Source organism: Nerophis lumbriciformis, linkage group LG35 (assembly GCF_033978685.3).
Source record: "Nerophis lumbriciformis linkage group LG35, RoL_Nlum_v2.1, whole genome shotgun sequence".
NCBI lineage: Eukaryota > Metazoa > Chordata > Actinopteri > Syngnathiformes > Syngnathidae > Nerophis > Nerophis lumbriciformis.
This window is the reverse complement of record NC_084582.2, coordinates 22,376,813-22,397,476: the sequence shown is the minus strand read 5'-3', so window position 1 is coordinate 22,397,476 and position 20,664 is coordinate 22,376,813. Positions and strand designations below refer to the sequence as shown.

The 20,664-nt window shown below is 40.2% G+C and overlaps 1 protein-coding gene across 4 annotated transcripts in view; it reads left to right on the top strand.

Annotated features, from left to right (window-relative positions):
- Window positions 1–20,193, top strand: part of cetp (cholesteryl ester transfer protein, plasma) — a 66,450-nt gene extending 46,257 nt beyond the window's left edge. For 3 of the 4 annotated variants that reach the window (XM_072912328.1, XM_072912329.1, XM_072912327.1), the window contains exons 15-18: window positions 1,291–1,334; window positions 3,386–3,451; window positions 6,291–6,376; window positions 17,715–18,083. In XM_072912328.1, coding sequence (XP_072768429.1) covers window positions 1,291–1,334; window positions 3,386–3,451; window positions 6,291–6,376; window positions 17,715–17,792 — 274 coding nt within the window. In that variant the 3' untranslated portion in view covers window positions 17,793–18,083. Of the gene's footprint in view, window positions 1–1,290; window positions 1,335–3,385; window positions 3,452–6,290; window positions 6,377–17,714; window positions 18,084–19,967 lie in introns of those variants that run through there. The other variant, XM_072912330.1, reaches the window with a different exon arrangement.
- Window positions 20,194–20,664: the final 471 nt, after the last annotated feature.

Genomic DNA, 20,664 nt, shown 5'->3' with positions numbered 1-20,664 from the left:
CGATGTTAGAATGGATGAAAAGCGGACGTGACGATAGCTCGTAGAGTACGTTAAAGACTGTTAAAGACCCCAAGACTGTGATCCGGGTGGACTACGAGATATAATGACTGATGAACACTTTCGTTCGATAATGAGGGTTGCCTCAGCTCAAAGCCTGAGCCCCGACATTAATGAACTAGCATCCAAGAAAAGATGGCAGGTATCTGGCTTGGGCACATCAGATTAGATCAGTGTGTTGCAAACTGAGCAGTTTAAAGTCCTGAATGGTTGTTTTATTCATTGTTATTTTATTTTCAAATGTATTAGCCTGTGGAAAAACTTAATGTTGATATTTACCTCAGAAGGCTGCAAATAGAAAAGAGGCATTCAATTTTTATTTAAATTGTATTTGATATGCCACTGATATTTTTTAATTATTATTATTATTATTTGAAACTCGATTTTGCATGTCACTATAAAGTTATATAAGCCTTGCTTGTTCAATATTCAATGCAAAACTTGTTTGGGTCCCTATTAAAAGGTTAATATGTTCAACCTTGGCCCACGGCTTTGTTCAGTTTTAAATTTTGGCCCACTCTATATTTGAGTTTGACACCCATGACATAGATGTTTAGTGCAAGCTCTTAAGGTGTCAGGGAATGGCATTTACAAAGGTACACTGAGCACACTGGCTGGCCTCCGTTACATATTTTTGTTTTTTCATAAAACAAACTATGATTTTTGTACTTGAAAGTTGGCCCTCTGTAGTCTGACAAACTTTCTCTGCCACACAATCATGCAATCCTGAATGGATTCATCAGGGGTCCCCTCGCTCCAGGGTCGCGGTCATCTTGATGTGGTCCACATCTCCAAAATACGTCATCTTGATGACCCCCCCCCTTGAGTTCAGGAAAGAGTAAAACAAAAATCATAGGTCAGTAGGGCAGTTTCTCCAGCGCAGCACATTTTTTCTCAGGAAGCATTTTTCTCACCGTGCTGGTGGAATATTTAGCCCGTTACAGTTGGATCCTGCAGCGACCTGGAACTTTCTTGACACACTGTGTACAGTATTGTAGTGTTGTGCTCAGGGAAAGCAAATCAGCCGCTTTTGATGTACTTTCATCAGCTCGCGTACTGCGGTGCATGCGATTTTAGCATATCTAGTCCCTGAATAAGTTGACGTGAGGTTCAGTTGAAACGGGGCCTGTAAGGACTGACAACGTTTGGTTGACATGATGATATCATGCTTTCAAGGTGCCTCTGAGCTCCAGAGTTAGATGCAAACTAATGACCATCTTTTTCTTCCTGCAGGGTTGTTATTCTACATGCTGAGCTCTACCAAAACCCTCTGGTAGGTCAATCACTTTAGTAATAACCGTCTGGAATGGATTTCTGCTGTCTTTAGTTGAAGTGGAGTGGTAATTTGTTTTTTAGTGTAACCTAAAGACCACAATCATTCTTGAAGTTAAGCTCATGACGCAGTATGTTGAATGATGTCGGATACTTACTAATAAACTTCTGCCTTTGCATGTGTAAGTAATATGTAACTATATTTATTTGATACTTGTTTGTATTGTTGAATGTATGGTTTTAGACTGCACCATTGTTCAATTAAAAACACTTATTACATATGTCTTACATTCAGCTGTTGTGTAGCTGCAAGTTCCTAGTAGCCTATATATAGCCTATCGTGTTTACCCTTTGTTACCTTCTGTAAATGACTTGACTAAAATACAGGAAAAGACCAACCAGTGTGCTTATTGAAGGATGTATTGATGTTGGCTGTCCAGCTTTGCACAAGTAAACACGTTGCAGTGCTGCTTTTATCCAACATTGTATCACACATTTTGCATGCAAGCCCATTTATTAATATTGGATTGATATCCGATATCATTATTGGATCCAAAAATGTTTTCCGGCCCTTTTGCAACCCAACCCATAAAGGAGCTTGAAATTGTATTGCATAATTGTCTACATTGTTCACAATATTTTACATGAATTTTTTTTAGAGTGTACTCTCATCAAGTCATCGAGTGGTCCTAGATGTTGACTTCCTTATTGATAGAAGTACACAGGAGCCTGTTTTATTCGACCAGCTCATCAAGTTCATTATTACTAAAAAGTGCCTCGATTAGGTCAACGTCGTCATATACAGTTGACCGCTTTTGTTGACATGAGAACCAAAGTGGACGCTTCCAAGGAAAATCGGTGCGTTTATGTTGACTTGTGTCGTAGTATTGTTAACTTCATCGTTATTATGCAGGAAAGAAACTGCTGCTTGGCATAGACCAAAGATAATTTTTTGGCACACTCAAGAAAATGTCTATGGATGCTCTCATTCATCAGGTCATTATATTTTCAGGGCATTCAATCGATCTGTTCAAATTGCCTTAGAAGACGTTTCACCCCTCATCCAGGTAAGCTTCATCAATTCATGCTCATAGACTGGACTGCTCATAGATTGGTTACATGTAGTCTAAATGCTGTGCAAAAGCCCCAGTGATTCATACTCTAATAGGAGGGTGTGCTCAGGCAATTATGGCTTAGCTCTTATTGTGGCGTAAAAACAACTGGTTCAGGTGCAAAGAAGCAACCCCTCTGTCAATGCCAACAGCAGTCATTAAAATGGAATTACCCTTGTTAGTGAAATGTATTTCTGGTCTTGTCGCCCCCTCCCGGACAGAAGGGCAACCTGGCTGAAGCCAAACCATCAGTTTATATATTACTTCTTTCTCTGTCTGGGTGTGTGCTAAGTCCGAACAGCACCACCTGAACATTTGTGTGTAGTGGCTGGAAAACAACAGATATATACCATAACTTGTAGGCTTGACGTTTAAGATAAACATGGAATCTCTCCGCCAGGATAGAGCTATAACTTTTGCATTCCGAAGCCTGGTTTTTATTGCTTCTTCCTGGTAGAGAGCAAATTCTAGTCCATATGCGAATGTCCATCTAAGGCTCTTTCTCAACCATTATTTACTTAAACCTGAGGGTTTGCTTTCTCCAAGTTGGATATAAACATTCACCATATGTTGGACATAATATGAGTCAATTAATTCACTTCATTAGCAATGAGGTGTTGTGTGGCAAAACGAACGCTATAAAACAACCACTACCAACTTAAAAAAGGTTGTCGACTGGAATCACCCTCGTTTGCACTACCACCTGGAACCGGAAAGTTCTTATCTCCTGTTGTTATTTGTTAGATTATAATTTGTTGGGGCTTTGGCACCAGCATTTAGACTAGACCTGACAAAGCTAAGTCTATGAGCATGATCTGATAAGCCTGGTCGGATGAGAGGCGACACGTCTTCTAAGACAAACTGAAGTCTAGCTGTGATTGATTGAGTGCCCTGAGAACTCAAGCAATATAGGAATTAATTACACCTTTATGTTTTATAGGTAGATCAAGCACAACTGGAGTTCATAGAAGAAGCTTTGAGGAGGATAGGTATCCCCAAGGTGCTGACTGGTAAGAAATAAACATATGATATTGATAGCAATCACAATGATGGACGGTCCTGGTGTGGTCATAGACAACCACAATTGGGCAGCATGTTTCAGGTGATAGAGTGGTCATGCATTTTATGGATCAGGATATGTGTCATTCCTGTGATTCACTGGTGGTTGGTCCAAAGTATACTCCAGACTTCCACTTCACCCTTGACGTTGATTGATGGGTGGTTGGTTGTATTACCAAATAAACCACTCTGCCCCAAATCAAATCGAGTGCCAGAATGATCATCTCTCAGCTTGAACCCTGTGGGTCAGCAAGACATTACAGATGGAGCTACTCAAAAGTTTCCCCGTTTCGATGAAGGGTCCTTGGATGAAGCTTTGCTGACCTGTGTTTAGTGGCCATTACTGGCATGAAGTTCCTGGCTAGATCTTGCCTGGAAATTAGCTGCCATTCAGCTTGAAGGGGAACATTTTAATGGCCACTACTATCCACCAGAGGTGTGGACTCTAATCTACTCGAGTCGCAATTTTGACGACTTTGGATTGGACTTGACAAAATCATAAAATACTTGCAACTCAACTTGGACTTTGACATCATTGACTCATGACTTGACTTGGACTTTTGCATAACAACTCCAGAAGACTTGAGAGTAGGTGATAATGTGCAACATATGTGTCCTCAACTGTAATATACAACATGTATTTTGAAAACAAAGTTGTAAAATAACTATGACTCTCTTACCCACATGACTCATTTGCATTGCAGCATAATCACCCAACAACCGCAAATCAGTGTCAAAGATAGTATGCGCTGCTAATGTGTCCTGACTTGTTGTCGCCGTTTAGCACTCTCTTTAGCAAAAAAGTCCTTTGCAATCACATTTGCAAAGCAAAGGATGATGGGAAATCATAACTCCCCAGATACATCAAAGCAGGCACAGGAACAGCCTTCTATGACATGACCATGTGAAGGCCCATTTTAGTACGGTCTAATTTAATGCAATGCCTGTATAACAAAAATGCATCATAACTTGCTCATTTTTCAATCAATTTTCATGCAGTTTACTTTATTGTCAATGTCAACAGGTGTGTTTTTAAGGCAACAATATAATAAAACGATACTCCTATCTTAAAGAGGCATGTCGGTGTTTGGTTGTAGTGTCGCGGGAGTACTTCCTGTTGTGAATAATTGTTATTTACGTGTGTGACAGCACATAAATGCTAAGGCTATGTTCAAAGTTCTTCACCTCCGGAAGAACTTTGAACATGTCACGAAGGAGGTGCTAGACATTGAGTCCGAGTGGACCATGTTCCGCACCTCTATTGTCGAAGCGGCTGATTGGAGCTGTGGCCGCAAGGTAGTTGGTGCCTGTCGTGGCGGTAATCCTAGAACCCGTTGGTGGACACCGGCGGTGAGGGATGCCGTCAAGCTGAAGAAGGAGTCCTATCGGGTTCTTTGGGCACATAGGACTCCTGAGGCAGCGGACAGGTACCGACAGGCCAAGCGGTGTGCGGCTTCAGCGGTCGCGGAGGCAAAAACTCGGACATGGGAGGAGTTCGGGGAAGCCAGCGCAGTCAAGGCATCGAGGGGATCTGGTTTGGTGGCTGCAGGATTAGGTCTCTGCTTTTTGCAGATGATGTGGTCCTGATCTAGCCAGGATCTTCAGCTCTCACTGGATCATTCGCAGCTGAGTGTGAAGCGACTGCGATGACAATCAGCACCTCCAAGTCCGAGTCCATTGTTCTCGCCCAGAAAAGGGTAGAGTGACATCTCCGGGATACGGAGGAGACTCTGCCCCAAGTGGAGGAGTTCAAGTACCTCGGAGTCTTGTTCACGAGTGAGGGAAGAGTGGATCGTGAGATCGAAAGGTGGATCGGTGCGGCGTCTTCAGTAATGCGGACGCTGTATCGATCCGTTGTGGTGAAAAAGGAGCTGAGCCGGAAGGCAAAGCTCTCAATTTCCCGGTCGATGTACGTTCCCATCCTCACCTATGGTCATGAGCTTTGGGTTATGACCGAAAGCACAAGATCACGGGTACAAGCGGCCGAAATGAGTTTCCTCCGCCGGGTGGCGGGGCTCTCCCTTAGAGATAGGGTGAGAAGCTCTGCCATCCAGGGGGAGCTCAAAGTAAAGCCGCTGCTCCTCCACATCGAGAGGAGCCAGATGAGGTGGTTAGGGCATCTGGTCAGTATGCCACCCGAACGCCTCCCGAGGGAGGTGTTTAGGGCACGTCCGACCGGTAGGAGGCCACGGCAAAGACCCAGGACACGTTGGGAAGACTATGTCTCCCGGCTGGCTTGGGAACGCCTCGGGATCTCCCGGGAAGAGCTGGACGAAGTGGCTGGGGAGAGGGAAGTCTGGGCTTCCCTTCTTAGGCTGCTGCCCCTGCGACCCGACCTCGGATAAGCGGAAGAAGATGGATGGATGGATGGATATATCTTCTGTGTAACGACTCTCATATTTGTACCTTCACTTTAACTATCAGGTTAAACCAAGATCAATAAGAATTGTCACCTAAATGTATATTGCTCTGGATCAATTATTATTAAAAATATAATTTAGATATACAAATTAAATGCAGTAAATCTGATCATAGTCCACATAAGTGGCATAAAACAGTGTCAATGCCTTGGAAAGACTCGAAAATACCAAGTCATTGACTTGAGACTGGACCCGACCTGGACTTGTGATTAAGGACTTGAAACTTACTCGAGACTTGCAAAGATGCAAACATTGACTCACTCCCACCTTGATAAGAGCATACAATGGTGTGTGTGTGCTGGACCAACAAGTTTTATGTAGTGAAAGAAGCAAAGTAGATAAAGTGAAGCGTTCTCTGCTGTGTTTGCAGTGCTTGAAAAGGAAATAACCAGGCTGTTGGACAAACAGGGAGCATACTTATTCGACATCAATGACCCAGAAGTGCTTCCTCGGGATGTAAGTCTTTCTTGCATGTATTTATACATTTGTATTTGTAGCATTTCACCTTTTCCATATCTTGCTGTCATTTCTTACTGAAAATGTTGACTATGGCGTCACATTAGTGCCAAAAATCCGAGCGCATAAAAACTGTTATCGCGCGCTGATTCTCCACTTCGTGCGCGCGCGCGACACCCTTTTGCGCACGCGCAGTGCCTTTCTGCGCACGCGTCGTCTCGGTCTGTGCGCTGTCATGTTTTTTTTTGGCACTTTGGGGGCGGGTATGCTTAGACGGCCCCTTCTTTCTGATTGGTCAGGCGAAAAATGCTCAGAGCCAATCAGAAGTATAGCAGGGCGGGTCATCGTCAATATATATCAAGATTTACGGAGGAAGAAGTGGATAAAAAAATGTCGCGCGCTGATGATGGTTATTTCATACCACATAAACACAATACAGGGTAATACAAAATGTGACCCAAATAAATAATAAGACAACAAACACCATAATCACATCTTTCAGCCAGAACTCGTCCACCAGCAATAACATCCAACCATAACATTATTTTATATTTTCACTTCTTCTTGAACATTTGTTTTCTAATTTATGGAATTTCTTTTGATTCAGCCATAAAATTAATGAAATAATCTTTGAATTTTGTTTTTAAAGAAGAACATGTTTGTTGCCGGAAGTAGGAAATGTGTTGTTATGGGTACTGAAATAAATGCGCCCAGGAAAGAAGTTACGGTAATGCTTAAAATAACCAAAGTAAGGTAAATATTGAACATATTACATATTGTTATGAACGTGTCTGTTACTACATTATGTATAGACTTGCAGTGCGTATATAAAACGTTGATGGAGGGTGTTGAAGTTGTTTTAGAGGGCTTTGAATGCCACAATTTAAAGGTGTATAGACGGATTGCACAGTTCTTGTCTTAATAATAAAAATGCTCCAGCCTGTCTATGTTAACATCTTGCAAGCTATTGTTTAATCTTTAGAATCGTAAAAAAAAGAAGAAGAAAAAAAGACGTGTGTTCTTGTCTCTCAGAATGATTGTGAATGATTGGCAAAAATATTATTTTTAAAAACTGCTGTTCCCCTTTAACAGGAACATACATTAAAAAAAAATACTTTTTTGAAAATAATTATGAAACATAAATATTATCCTGTATAATTTAACTAAATAAAATATAAGTGGAAACTAGTAACATTTTCAAAACTTGTAAGTATCTTTGTCATATTCTTAGAAAAGACACTGGTGAAACTCAAAAAATTTGAATATCGTGCAAAATGTTTGTTTAGAATTACAACGTAAAACTAATATATGACAGGCTCCTACCATGCAACTCGAGATATGTCAAACCTTTATTTCTTACAATTTTGATAAAAACCTTGAATTGAAAATCAGTTTAAAAAACTGTAAGCCATTATCATCACAACTATAAGAAATAAAGGCTTGCTATATCTTACTTTATATGAAATTAGTTAATATCACATATTAGTTTCACATTTGAAGTTGAATTGCTGACATAAATGGATTTTTGCACAATCTTTAAATTGTTTGAGTTCCACTTGTATAATGTAAACGTAAATGAGGAAAAACATGCACATTTTCTCTGACTCAGTGTTCATTTTGAAAGCTGTTTTCAATTTAGATTTAGTCATAGTCTTTTGATTAAAATGTATTTTCGTTTTAGTTGACTAAAATTACAGTAAATTGTGTCAATTAAAATATAAAGGACAACGCATCTTTGAAGTTGTCTCGAAACCACTTTAATAAAGGTAATTGCCAGTGATGCAGTCAGCTATTTGGAAAACGTAATAAGCTCAGCAACAAGTTACTCTGGATTAAATGCAGCTAAGTGTTGTAATGCGGCGACCGAGGGCTAAATGATAGGAAGAAAGACTTTCAGTTTGTTGGAAGTGTGGCGTGTTTATTGGCAAAGCATGTCTTAAACACGTGGAAAACCGAAAAAAAAAATCAAGGTAGCTACTTAAACAATCAAAAGTACAAAGCAAAGAATCTTACTTACTCAAATCAAGGAAGGAAAGTATGTGTTTTGGCATCAGCACGTTTAATATAAAGGAACCTTTATATTACCTTTCTGCTCTTTTATATGACTTCCCATATTTCCTGGCATGCGCCACTGTTACCCACAGTTTTGCTTACCAACATAATCTAACATTTCTACATGCCAAACAGTTAGCCTACAATAGCGTGTCGTCATAGTGATAAAATAAAGGAACCCAAGGATACTATTGCTATCAAACCCTCATATCTCTCTGAACCAAACCTAAGATTCATCTAAATAGAAAACAAACTACCCCCTGTGAGTTGCTATGATCTGAAGTTGTCTTTGATGACATCATCAACCTCACAAAACCAGGAAATACTTTTCTGAAGATGAGCTGCCACCACATGTTACATGTAAGTATCTTGCAACAGTTAAATTAGTACATTTATCTGATACAAAATGAAACCAGCACTCATATAAATGCTAGCAAACCAATAACATAATGACGTGACATATACCTGTTGAGACGAGTGATGAGTACCAAGTTCATCCATTCTGTCACAGGTGAAGCTATCCCCGAAGAATTGTAGCAAGCTACACTACAAGCTACACGGCAAAAGTAGCCTGCTACATCAAAGCTACATTTACCAGCATTTCTATCTATGGACCCATATGTATAATATCAATGTTAATGTAACTGAGAGTGTAAGGGTCCATTACTATTAACTATCTGTCATTTAGGTGGGGACACCCCACAACTACCTCGAGTGGTGCCCGCACCCCACTATATATATTTATTTAGTGTGGCTTTTGTTTGGCCCACCCCTATAATGTTATTCATTTTTTTTGCCTACAGTAAAAAAAACAGCATCTATCTATATCTTGACAAAAAAAAAATACAATGACTTGTATGTTGTTTGGGAACCGTTGATAATGGTTACGTGCAGTAAAACTTTTCATGAACTCAACTCACCTTAATGTGTTCTCCTAAATTTGTGTTGGACGTCTTAGATGTAGAGAGCAGTTAAGATCTTGGTTTACAGAGTAAACAACTAAAAATGTAGGTTTTGGGCATTGTTTTTTCGAAATTAATACATTTGTCTAAATATGGCTAACGCCAAGCATTATTGTGGGTTTTCTGGACGCCGTCTTCATCACTAAAGGAAAAATCTAACCTGTCGGAGAGAATTCCTCTGCCATTTTCAAGTATGGTTTTTTTTCTTTCTTTTTTTTGAGTGGTCAGCTTGAAGCGTCCCTCTGTCTCCGACTCCCTCGTTGTCATGTGACATGAGTGTGTGACTGTTATGATTTTGCTTTCTAGTTTTGATGACCCGCCTTATCTTGCCTTTGATTGGCCAGTTCGTAATGTTTCACCCTGACTTTAGCCAATTGTGACTTCTTATACGATCACCAATCAATCAATCATGGATTTTCTCCGTAAGTGTGAATGTTCTCTCTGTTTTTGGGCCTGAATTCACAGCCCATTTTCTCACTTTGTAGCTTGTAGCTTTGATGTAAGCTACCTAGCTACATGGGTCTAAAAGTAGCTAAGCTACAGGAAAAGCTACTCGTTAATAAAGTAGCTATGTTATTGAAAAATCTATTTAAGCTACATAGCTTAGCTACAAGTAGCATGTTACTGCCCATCACTGGTTATTGCAGAGCATCTCAAACTAAATTCACAACAATAAGACTTAGACTTAGACTTCCTTTTTATTGTCATTCAAATTTGAACTTTACAGCACAGATAAGAACGAAATTTCGTTACATAAGCTCATGGTAGTGCAGGATAAAAAAGCAATAAGGTGCATATATAAATAAATAAATATATATAAATATATATATAAAATAAATAAATATATATAAATAAATAAATACATTACTGTACAGATAAATATATTGCACTTTTTCACATGCGTCCACGTTTATGGATGTATGTTATATTGTATTTTTTATTTCAGCGAGTTATCCATTTTGGGGGGAGTTGAGGGGATAATTTAATTATGATGTGTTCAAAAGTCTTACGGCCTGAGGGAAGAAACTGTTACAGAACCTGGAGGTTCTGCTTCGGAAGCTGCGGAACCTCTTTCTAGAGTCCAGCAGTGAAAACAGTCCTTGGTGGGGGTGGGAGGAGTCTTTGCAGATTTTCTGAGCCCTGGTCAGGCAGCGGCTTTTTGCGATCTCCTGGATAGGAGGAAGAAGAGTCCTGATGATCTTTTCCGCCGTCCTCAACACTCTCTGTAGAGACTTCCAGTCTGAGGCATTGCAGGCTCCAGTCCAGACATAGATGCAGTTGGTCAGTAGGCTCTTTATAGTGTCTCTGTAGAATGTGCTGAGAATGGGGAGAGGGAGCTGTGCTCTTTTCATCCGACGCAAAAAGTGCATGCGCTGCTGAGCTCTTTTTACAAGAGCTCCGGTGTGTAGGGACCAGGTTATATTGTCAGTTATCTGCACCCCCAGGAACTTGGTGCTGCTTACTATCTCCACCGCTGTGCCGTTGATGTAGAGTGGAGCGTGGCTGGACTGGTGCTTCCTGAAGTCAATGATGATCTCCTTGGTCTTGTTGACATTCAGGACCAGGTTGTTGGCTCTGCACCAGTCAACCAGATGTTTCACTTCCTCCCTGTAGTCCATGTTGTTGTTGTCATGGATGAGGCCCACTACTGTTGTGTCGTCCGCATACTTCACAATGTGGTTAGTAGTGGACCTGGCGCAGCAGTCATGGGTCATCAGTGTGAACAGCAGCGGACTCAGGACGCAGCCCTGGGGGGAGCCGGTGCTCAGGGAAATGGCACTGGAGGTGTTGTTTCCCACTCTCACAGACTAGGGTCTGTCTGTGAGGAAGTCAAGCAGCCAATTGCAAAGGGGGGTACTGAATCTAAGGGGGGCCAGTTTGCTCACCAAGTGCTGCGGGATGATGGTGTTGAATGCTGAGCTGAAGTCCAGGAACAACATCCGCACGTGTGTGTCCTTTCCTTCCAGATGTTCTAAGCTCAGGTGGCGTGCAGAGGAGATGGCGTCCTCTGTGGAGCGGTTAGGGCGATAAGCAAACTGGTATGGGTCGAATGTGGGGGGAAGTCTTGAGACAATATATTCCTTTACCAGCCTCTCGAAGCACTTCATTATGATGGGGGTGAGTGCAACGGGGCGGTAATCATTGAGGGAGGAGATTATGGTTTTTTTTAGGCACTGGGATGATTGTGGCCGTCTTAAAACATGATGGTACAACAGCCTGGGTGAGCGAGATGTTGAAGATGTCTGTGAGAACCCCAGCCAGCTGGTTTGCACATCGCTTAAGCACCTTGCCCGGAATGTCATCAGGTCCCGGTGCTTTCCGGGGGTTCACTCTCCTCAGGGTTTTCCGGACATCCGCTATATCCAGGTTGAGCGGCTGCTCATCAGGACGAGGGATGGATTTTCTCGCCGGAGTGGTGTTAACTGCTAACTGTTCTCCATGAATATATCACCAAGTAAATTGTACACTAACCTTACTGTGTGTTCATATTTTAGCTGCAATCAAGGAAGTGTTTTCAAGCGTTGAATAACATACGACTAAAATGGTCATATAAAGAAACAAACTAGAATAGAATAGAATAGAATATAGAATAGAATATATCTTTATTGTCATTGTACATTGTACAACGGAATTGTAAGCAAAACGTAATTTAGTGCAAATTCATAACACATAAAACCATAAGAACATAGATAAATAGATAAAAATACATAAAAATAGCAAGCACACAGCTCACATCAACTAGTTTTATTCTATGTTGTGTATAACTACATTGAGTCTGCATAATTGGCGTCTTGGCCACTGTGCCGTTTAAGTACAGCAGTGAAGTGAGGCGATGTCAATTATATTTATATAGCGCTTTTCTCTTTAAACTCAAAGTGCTAAACATAATGAAAGACATTATCTACATCTTTAAGCTACATTTAAACCAGTGCGGGTGAGTAAAGTGCCTTGCCCAGGGACACAACGGCAGTGACTAGGATGGCAGAAGCGGTGATCGAACCTGGAACCCTCAAGTTGCTGGCAAGGCCGCTCTACCAACTGAGCCGCCACCCCAACCAGTAACCAGCAACCAGTGTTATAAATTTAGAAGATATATATCGCTCACATACTATACTTTTCTTTCTTCGTGTGTTAGCTTAAAAAAAAAAAAAAAACTAGTCTTTTGTGTTGTGAAGTTGTGCAATCAATAGCGGAACAGTGTGCTGAGGAGATCATGTGGACTGAATGGGTATCTTGCTCAGGGGGCAAGCGCCGACAACCTCTACAGCAAAAGTAGTGGTAGAGTAAGCGGTCTTGCTCCTGCTCTATCATCTTCAAGAGTAACAGTAATTCGGTAGAGTATGAGTCATTTTTAAATATTATTTTTCGGTCTGCTTACTGTTGCGTAGGTGTCCAGATAGCCAGCTGCAGACGGTGCTTCAAGTTGGTCTTATTTTTGCCAGAGAAAGTGAGCCACAGGGTTTACGTGCCTCGTTATCTATGTTTTAGTGTGTCCATATGTCTTTTTCTTCTCTTTCTTCTAGGTGTAGAAGACATATTGTATTGATGTGTGTCACAATTAGGGTTGTGCGGTATACCCGTATTAGTATAGTACCGCGATACTAATGAATCATATTCGGTAATATACCGCCCCCGTCATCGTCACGTCGTGTAATTGCTGGGTTACGAACAGAGGAGCATGTTCGGCAGCGCACAATCACAGAGTACTTACAAGCAGACACACTGTGTAGACAAAAAAGGTAGAACGGACGCATTTTGGCCTAAAAACTAACGATAAAGGTGAAGTTAAACACTGAAACACCCTCGGGAAGAGGCGCTTTAAGACATGGCTAGCGAGCTACCGGCGAACCACTTGGTATCGGATCAATAACCAAATTTGTGGCATCATCCAAAACGAATGTAAAGTATCCAAACAGAAGAATAAGTGATTATTACATTTTAACAGAAGTGTAGATAGAACATGTCGAAAGAGAAAGTAAGCAGATATTAACAGTAAATTAATAGTAGATTAATAATTCATTTTCTAACACTTGTCCTTCATAATTTTGACAAAATAATAGAATGTAAAATGACACAATATGTTACTGCATACGTCAGCAGCTAAATTAGGAGCCTTTCTTTGCTTACTTACTAATAAAAGACAAGTTGTCTTGTAAGTTGACTATTTTATTTAAGGACAAACTTGCAATAAGAAACATATGTTTAATGTACTGTAAGATTTTTTGTTAAAATAAAGCCAATAATGCCATTTTTTGTGGTCCCTTTATTTAGAAAAGTATCAAAGTACCGAAAAGTATCAAAATAAATTTTGGTACATATTGGTATCGACACAACATTAGTAACAATACAGTCTTATTTTCCCAGAGAAAAATCTAAACACCGTGCCTTACAAAGACAATAGTTCTAATAGGATCCCCTTCGTGATTTTACCCGCCACCCCTCTCCCACATGCGACTGTGGTTGGATAACTTGTCCCACCTGCCTAAAGACAAAATTGAATATGATTTGATTTCGCCTTTGTCAGCATTTTCCTCACATTTTTTATTCGTTGACTAAATAGTCAATGAAATTCTGCATCGTTTTAGTCAACCTGCATTTGTTTTGAATCGTTATCATCCTGTTTTAGCCACGCGGAAATAGGTGGTTGACGATAACTAAGACGAACATTTATAGTCAACAAAACTAACACTGCTCTGAGTACAATTGAACATTCGCCTACCGAAAATCAGGAGCATGTACTGTGGCAAATGGGTGCAAGCCTTTGACAACAAACTTGAGTCACTGCTCGGTGACATCCGTCTGTCGTGCCCTGTGTGTACTCTTCCCTGCCGAGGTAAAAGGAGAGCGGTACCATAGACGAGAACTGGAGCTAGTACTGCCAGCCTTGGAGTCGGAATCTGTCTCTCATCATGCTTATTGAAATGAGAAGGAATTCATTTCAGTTTAACAGGTACTAGCTCTAACATTATAAGCGGTGTGAGTTAGTACCTGTTGTATTTACAGGGATGACTGCTACTAGGATGAGATCTCGACGTTCTTTTGTAGTTATTGCATGCTACGTGTTTAAATATTTCAGCATTTTGCTCGCATGTCCTTTTGATGAAATAGCAACCTTGCAATTATTACAAGTAGCGCTGTTGAAATCTTTTTTGTAAAAATCAGCCAAACGTTGGATCCTTTCTTCAGCCTAGGCGTCATATTGCTGTTGCACGTTGCGTAATGATGTCATTGCCACCCGCAGGAATCGTACAGGGAGTTTTTTTGAAAAATTGGCAAGCAATTCCAAGTAGAGATGTCCGATAATATCGGCCTGACGGTATTATCGGCCGATAAATGCGTTAAAATGTAATATCGAAAATTATCGGTATCGTTTTTTTTTATTATCGGTATCGTTTTTTTTTTGTAAATCAACATAAAAAACACAAGATACACTTACAATTAGTGCACCAACCCAAAAAACCTTCCTCCCCATTTACACTCATTCACACTCATTCACACAAAAGGGTTCCTACATTATATATCAATACAGTCTGCAAGGGATACAGTCCGTAAGCACACATGATTGTGCGTGCTGCTGGTCCATTAGTAGTACTAACCTTTAACAGTTAATTTTACTCATTTTCATTAATTACTAGTTTCAATGTAACTGTTTTTATATTGTTTTACTTTCTTTTTTTATTCAAGAAATTGTTTTTAATTGATTTATCTTATTTTATTTTATTAATTTTTTTTAAAAGTACCTCATCTTCACCATACCTGGTTGTCCAAATTAGGCATAATAATGTATATATCGGTTGATATCGGTATTGGTAATTAAAAAGTTGGACAATATCGGAATATCGGATATCGGCAAAAAGCCATTATCAGACATCCCTAATTCCAAGGAATTGATAGACTGGGGACCGTTTCTAAACAAGAACCGGTTTTTGATTCCCATCCCTTTTGTTAGGATTTTTCCTTTTTAAGAGGGCAGAATCCTCCCAGATCCTTTTGTTTTAAGACTGTCTAAAAGAGGGGTGACTAGAACTGACGTTTAACAATTTATTCCACAAACAGCAGTTAAGTACAAACAACAGAGATACCAGCGCTGGAGAGAGAGAGAACGAGCTATCAGGAGGTCAAAGCTGTCTCTCTAAAGATGGCTTACCTTCTTGTCTTCTTTCGTCAGCCTGCCTTTAGCGTGACGTAAAAATGAAAGTGAAACGTAATTCGAAACTTAGCACACACATATTCTCCTCCATCACTCTCCCCACAGACTAGTACCTCCTGAAATCATGAATACAAATATATGCGTGTGAGTGAGTGCATAGATAAAAACACATGGTGCTTTCTTTGTGTTTCTCTCCTTGTGGCAGAATGAAGGCCACTTCTAAAGGTGTCCTTATTTACATATTTACATATTACTTGACAAAGACAACGTGAAGTGTTTGCAAATGTATTGTTTTCAAAAGTGACAAATGACACGTGCATAAGTCTTCACAGTCGTTTTGCCCCTTATTTGTTGATGCACCTTTGACACAGAAAGCAAGTATTTTAAGAATAGGATCCATCACCCTAACCCAGGGGTCGGCAACCCACAATGTTGAAAGAGCCCTGTTGGACCATAAATACAAAAAAATAATCTGTCTCGAGCTGCGAAAAAATTTAAAGCCTTATACAAGTGTTATAATAAAGCCAACAAAAGATGTAATTGTCTATATTAGCCTACTGTCAAAATGACTATGTGTCACAGGCTGACGCTTATCTTTGTTGACAGAAATGTTGAAATGTAATATTTATTCGACACATTTTTACAACATTGGAAAACATTAAAAACAAAGGCTTTTCAAAGGGTGAGATAACTCCTGGATATTAGTGTCTTAGTATTACCAAAGGTATATATGTGTGTGTCTAATTTAAAGGAAATGGCAGGCTTTCTTCTGCTAATGCATTTATTACAATCTTTGTATGTTCATATTGCATCATTATGCCTTGTTTGTGGGTATATTTGACCCCCTTTAATTTCCTTTACTTATGTCCTCTGTGCATTTAATTTATTGATTTATTAATTTATGTCTCATGATACATTATCCGTATGTAATAATGCCTGCATTTATGATAGCCTAAATAGCATGTTAGCATCGATTAGTTTGCAGTCATGCACTGACTAAATATGCCTGATTAGCACATTTCAACAAGTCAATAACATCAACAAAGCTCACCTTTGTGCATTCACACACAGCATACAATGTTGGTGGACAAAATGAGACAAAGAAGGAGTGGCATAAAACACGTCTTTCTGTGGCGGCGGCGGAGAAAGTCGTACATGTAAACAAACTACGGTGTGTTCAGGGAAAGCTGAAATTAGTAGGACAAAACGGCGCTCTCGAAATACTCATCAGTGTCAATACATGGACCTTGGAGTTTGTTTTCCCGGAATGCAAAGGAAAGTTGGCGCGGGCAAGGCGTGAATGTAAGCACATGATTTATTAAAAACACTAACAGACTACAAAAAAGGAAGCAAACAATAGGCGCGCACAATGGCGGAGAACAAACTTGACTAATGAAACAAAACTTGCACAAAGGCAGAAACTATGAACAATAAACAAAAACTTACTTGGCATGGAATGAAGCATGAACTATAGTAGACAGGAATATCATGGGTGTCAGAAGTAGCATGGTATGATTGGATAGATAATGTCACCAGCATGAACAACAGAAACAGACCGGCTTAAATAGCAGTGACATGATCAGTGAAAACAGGTGCGTGACTCAAAACGTGAAACAGGTGTTTGACATGACAGGTGAAAACTAATGGGTTGCTATGGTGACAAAACAAACAAAAGTGCACAAAGAGTCCAAAAACAAAACCGAACATGACTAAAACAAAACATGATCACACAGACATGACAATCAGTGAAGCATCTTTAATATAAACAGCTGGATTTTTAACAATTAAGAAGTGTTGTATCATGTTTGTCCTCCTACAGAAACCATATTAAAACAAAACATATATTTTTTCATTTCTCTTTTTCCATTTTAATACATTTTTGAAAAAGCTCCAGTGAGCCACTAGGGCGGCGGTAAAGATCTAGAGCCGCGGGTTGCCGAACCTCTTCTTCAAGAGTGAGGGAAGAATGGGTCGTGAGATCGACAGGTGGATCGGTGCAGACGCCGACTCTGCATTGGTCCGTCGTAATAAAGAGTGAGCTGAGCCGGAGGGACCGATCGAATTGATCAGCACATCCCTAACTACAAATGTCTGCACATCTATTTTACCTCCAGGTACCATTAAAGAAACCTTGACCTTGACTAACTGTGACTCTTTCTTGTATTCTGCGTAGGGCTTTGTGGTTATTCAGATGGACTTTGGTTTCCCTCATCACCTCCTGGTGGACTTCCTGAAGAAGATGCTACAATAACCAACAAACAAGCAAACTTGATGGTGACACTTTATTTGTTTCAAACAAAAGTTACGTTAAAGTACCACATCACATGATGACACAATGCAACATGTTTGAAAAGGAGTCGGAAGAAGCAGACCTTATTTCATCCCACCCCTTCTATATATATATAAATACACCTGTCAATACCTACTCCGGGGTTGGGCAGTTATATTTCCTTCTGATAGATTAAAATGTAAGGGTTTTGTCAAGGGCTCAGTGCGGTCCCTTTCTTGCGGCAGGTTTTATATATATATATATATACAGTATATATATATATATAGTCTATATATATATATATATATATATATATATATATACATTAGAGATATCCGATAATATCGGACTGCCGATATTATCGGCGGATAAATGCTTTAAAATATAATATCGGAAATTATCGGTATCGGTTTCAAAAAGTAAAATGTATGACTTTTTAAAACGCCGCTGTGTACACGGATGTAGGGAGAAGTACAGAGCGCCAATAAACCTCAAAGGCAATGCCTTTGCGTGCCGGCCCAATCACATAATATCTACGGCTTTTCACACACACAAGTGAATGCAAATCATACTTGGTCAACAGCCATACAGGTCACCCTGAGGGTGGCCGTATGAACAACTGTAACACTGTTACAAATATTCGCCACACTGTGAACCCACACCAAACAAGAATGACAAACACATTTCAGGAGAACATCCGCACCGTAACACAACAGAACAAATAACCAGAACCCCTTGCAGCACTAATTCTTCCGGGACGCTACAATATACAACCCCCGCTACCCCCCCCCCCCCCCCAAACCTCAACCCCGCCCCCCCCAACACCGCCCACCTCAACCTCCTCATGCTCTCTCACAGAGAGCATGTCCCAAATTCCAAGCTGCTGTTTTGAGGCATGTTAAAAAAAATAATGCACTTTGTGACTTCAATAATAAATATGGCAGTGCCATGTTGGCATTTTTTTCCATAACTTGAGTTGATTTATTTTGGAAAACCTTGTTACATTGTTTAATGCATCCAGCGGGCCATCACAACAAAATTAGGCATAATAATGTGTTAATTCCACGACTGTATATATCGGTATCGGTTGATATCGGTATTTAAGAGTTGGACAATATCGGATATTGGCAAAAAAGCCATTATTGGACATCTCTAATATATACTGTATAAAGGGCTGTCAAACAATTATATTATTTAATCGCGATTAATCGCAGATATTTATAATTTTTCATCATTAATAAGTGTACCCTTGACAAATAATTTTCAGTTTTAACACCTTGAACGGACAATTAATATGCTTTAAATAAATGTATTTTAAACTTTGTTTTTTTTAAACAGCTCAACACAAAAAGGACAAACATGATTTAATGACAATAAAAAAAAATTGCCTACTGTGGTGTCTTACCAGATTTTGTATTATTTAGAAATACAGAATTGATATTCCTGCTTTAGGAGCACTGGCATTCAGAGGAGGAGCTACACTTGTTTAGATAACAGTTTCACGCATAAATAACATTATTATGATTATGCATTCATTGTCAAAGATGTTTTTGTAATATCCATCTATCCATTTTTTTACCGATTGGCCCTTTTGGGATAACGGGGGGCTGGAGCCTGTCCCAGCTGTGATCTATGAGCTATGATATTTCCACCTGAATAAATGCTTCTGATAGTGTGTACATTACATGTTGCACAAGTTAGTGGTCTTCATATTGCTGCATGACAATCTTTTAACCTTCTCTATTAATTAATAAAAATGTCATATTCAGCCTGCTAATCGTTTTGTATCATGTTATAAAATAATTGACACAATATTTCAGCCAGCCAGAATTTTCTTTTTTTCAAAAGTATTAAACTACAAATGAAAGTGAAGCAAAAACTTTACATTACGTTACAAAGTACAGTACGAGGAAGTGAGCTGATTATGATATTGATAGTTAAAATACAAAGCTAACGTATCCTTATACAGTTGGCTTTTTACCTAGAGCAGACAAAGAGGATGATGATGTCGCTGTTATCGTCACCAAATGTTAACGCCATTGTGGAGGTCTTGTGCCGCCAGGTTCTTCGGACCACCAAGAACGGACATGACAGTCTCGTTCATGGTTGTGAACAGTGATTTATTTTTCAATAAAGGTTTCTTTTCGTGCTTTTCAGCCATCGATCTTCTCAGTCTTCGCTCTCGCTTCCGCTCGTGCTCCAACTTCGCTCTACCCCTTTAACAGAGCGACAGGTGATCAGACAAACACTCCGAGCTGGGTCATCTACGCACCTGTCGCTGATCTCGAAGCCGGTCTTGGCACACCCCGCTTCCCTGCAGGTCCGCAAACCCCACCCCCAGCCATTTCTTCCCCCGTGTTGTTAGCTGCAGCCAGGTGCTAATTCAAACCTGCCGACTGTCTTTCATTTCTGTTGAACTTTTATGTCATCTTACTGTGATGTTATCACTGCACCTTAACCATAATCTGAACATGGAAGTGAAGCACCACCCACCTTTTCACGACGTGAGCAGCAGGTGTTTCCTGCAGGGATGTCACCTCTTCCCACGGCGAAAAAGAATCCTTTCTTATTGGGAGAACAACTTGCCATATTTCCATAAGGTAGACTTTCCTGTCTCCATTTCTGCTTGCTTGTGGCTCATGAATAACAAGTGAACTGCAGCCAAGTTCCGCCCGCTACGGCACTCTCCGAGGGTCAAAAAATGTACGCTGTAAGTCAGGCCCAAAAGTGCATTTCTCCTTTAAAGCACAGGCAGTTTGTTGCACTTTTGGAGGAGCGTGAGCATAGTGACGGCAGCTACCACACAGCTGTCAGATGGCTCAGCTTAGGCAAAGTGCTAAAAAGAGTTTGGGAC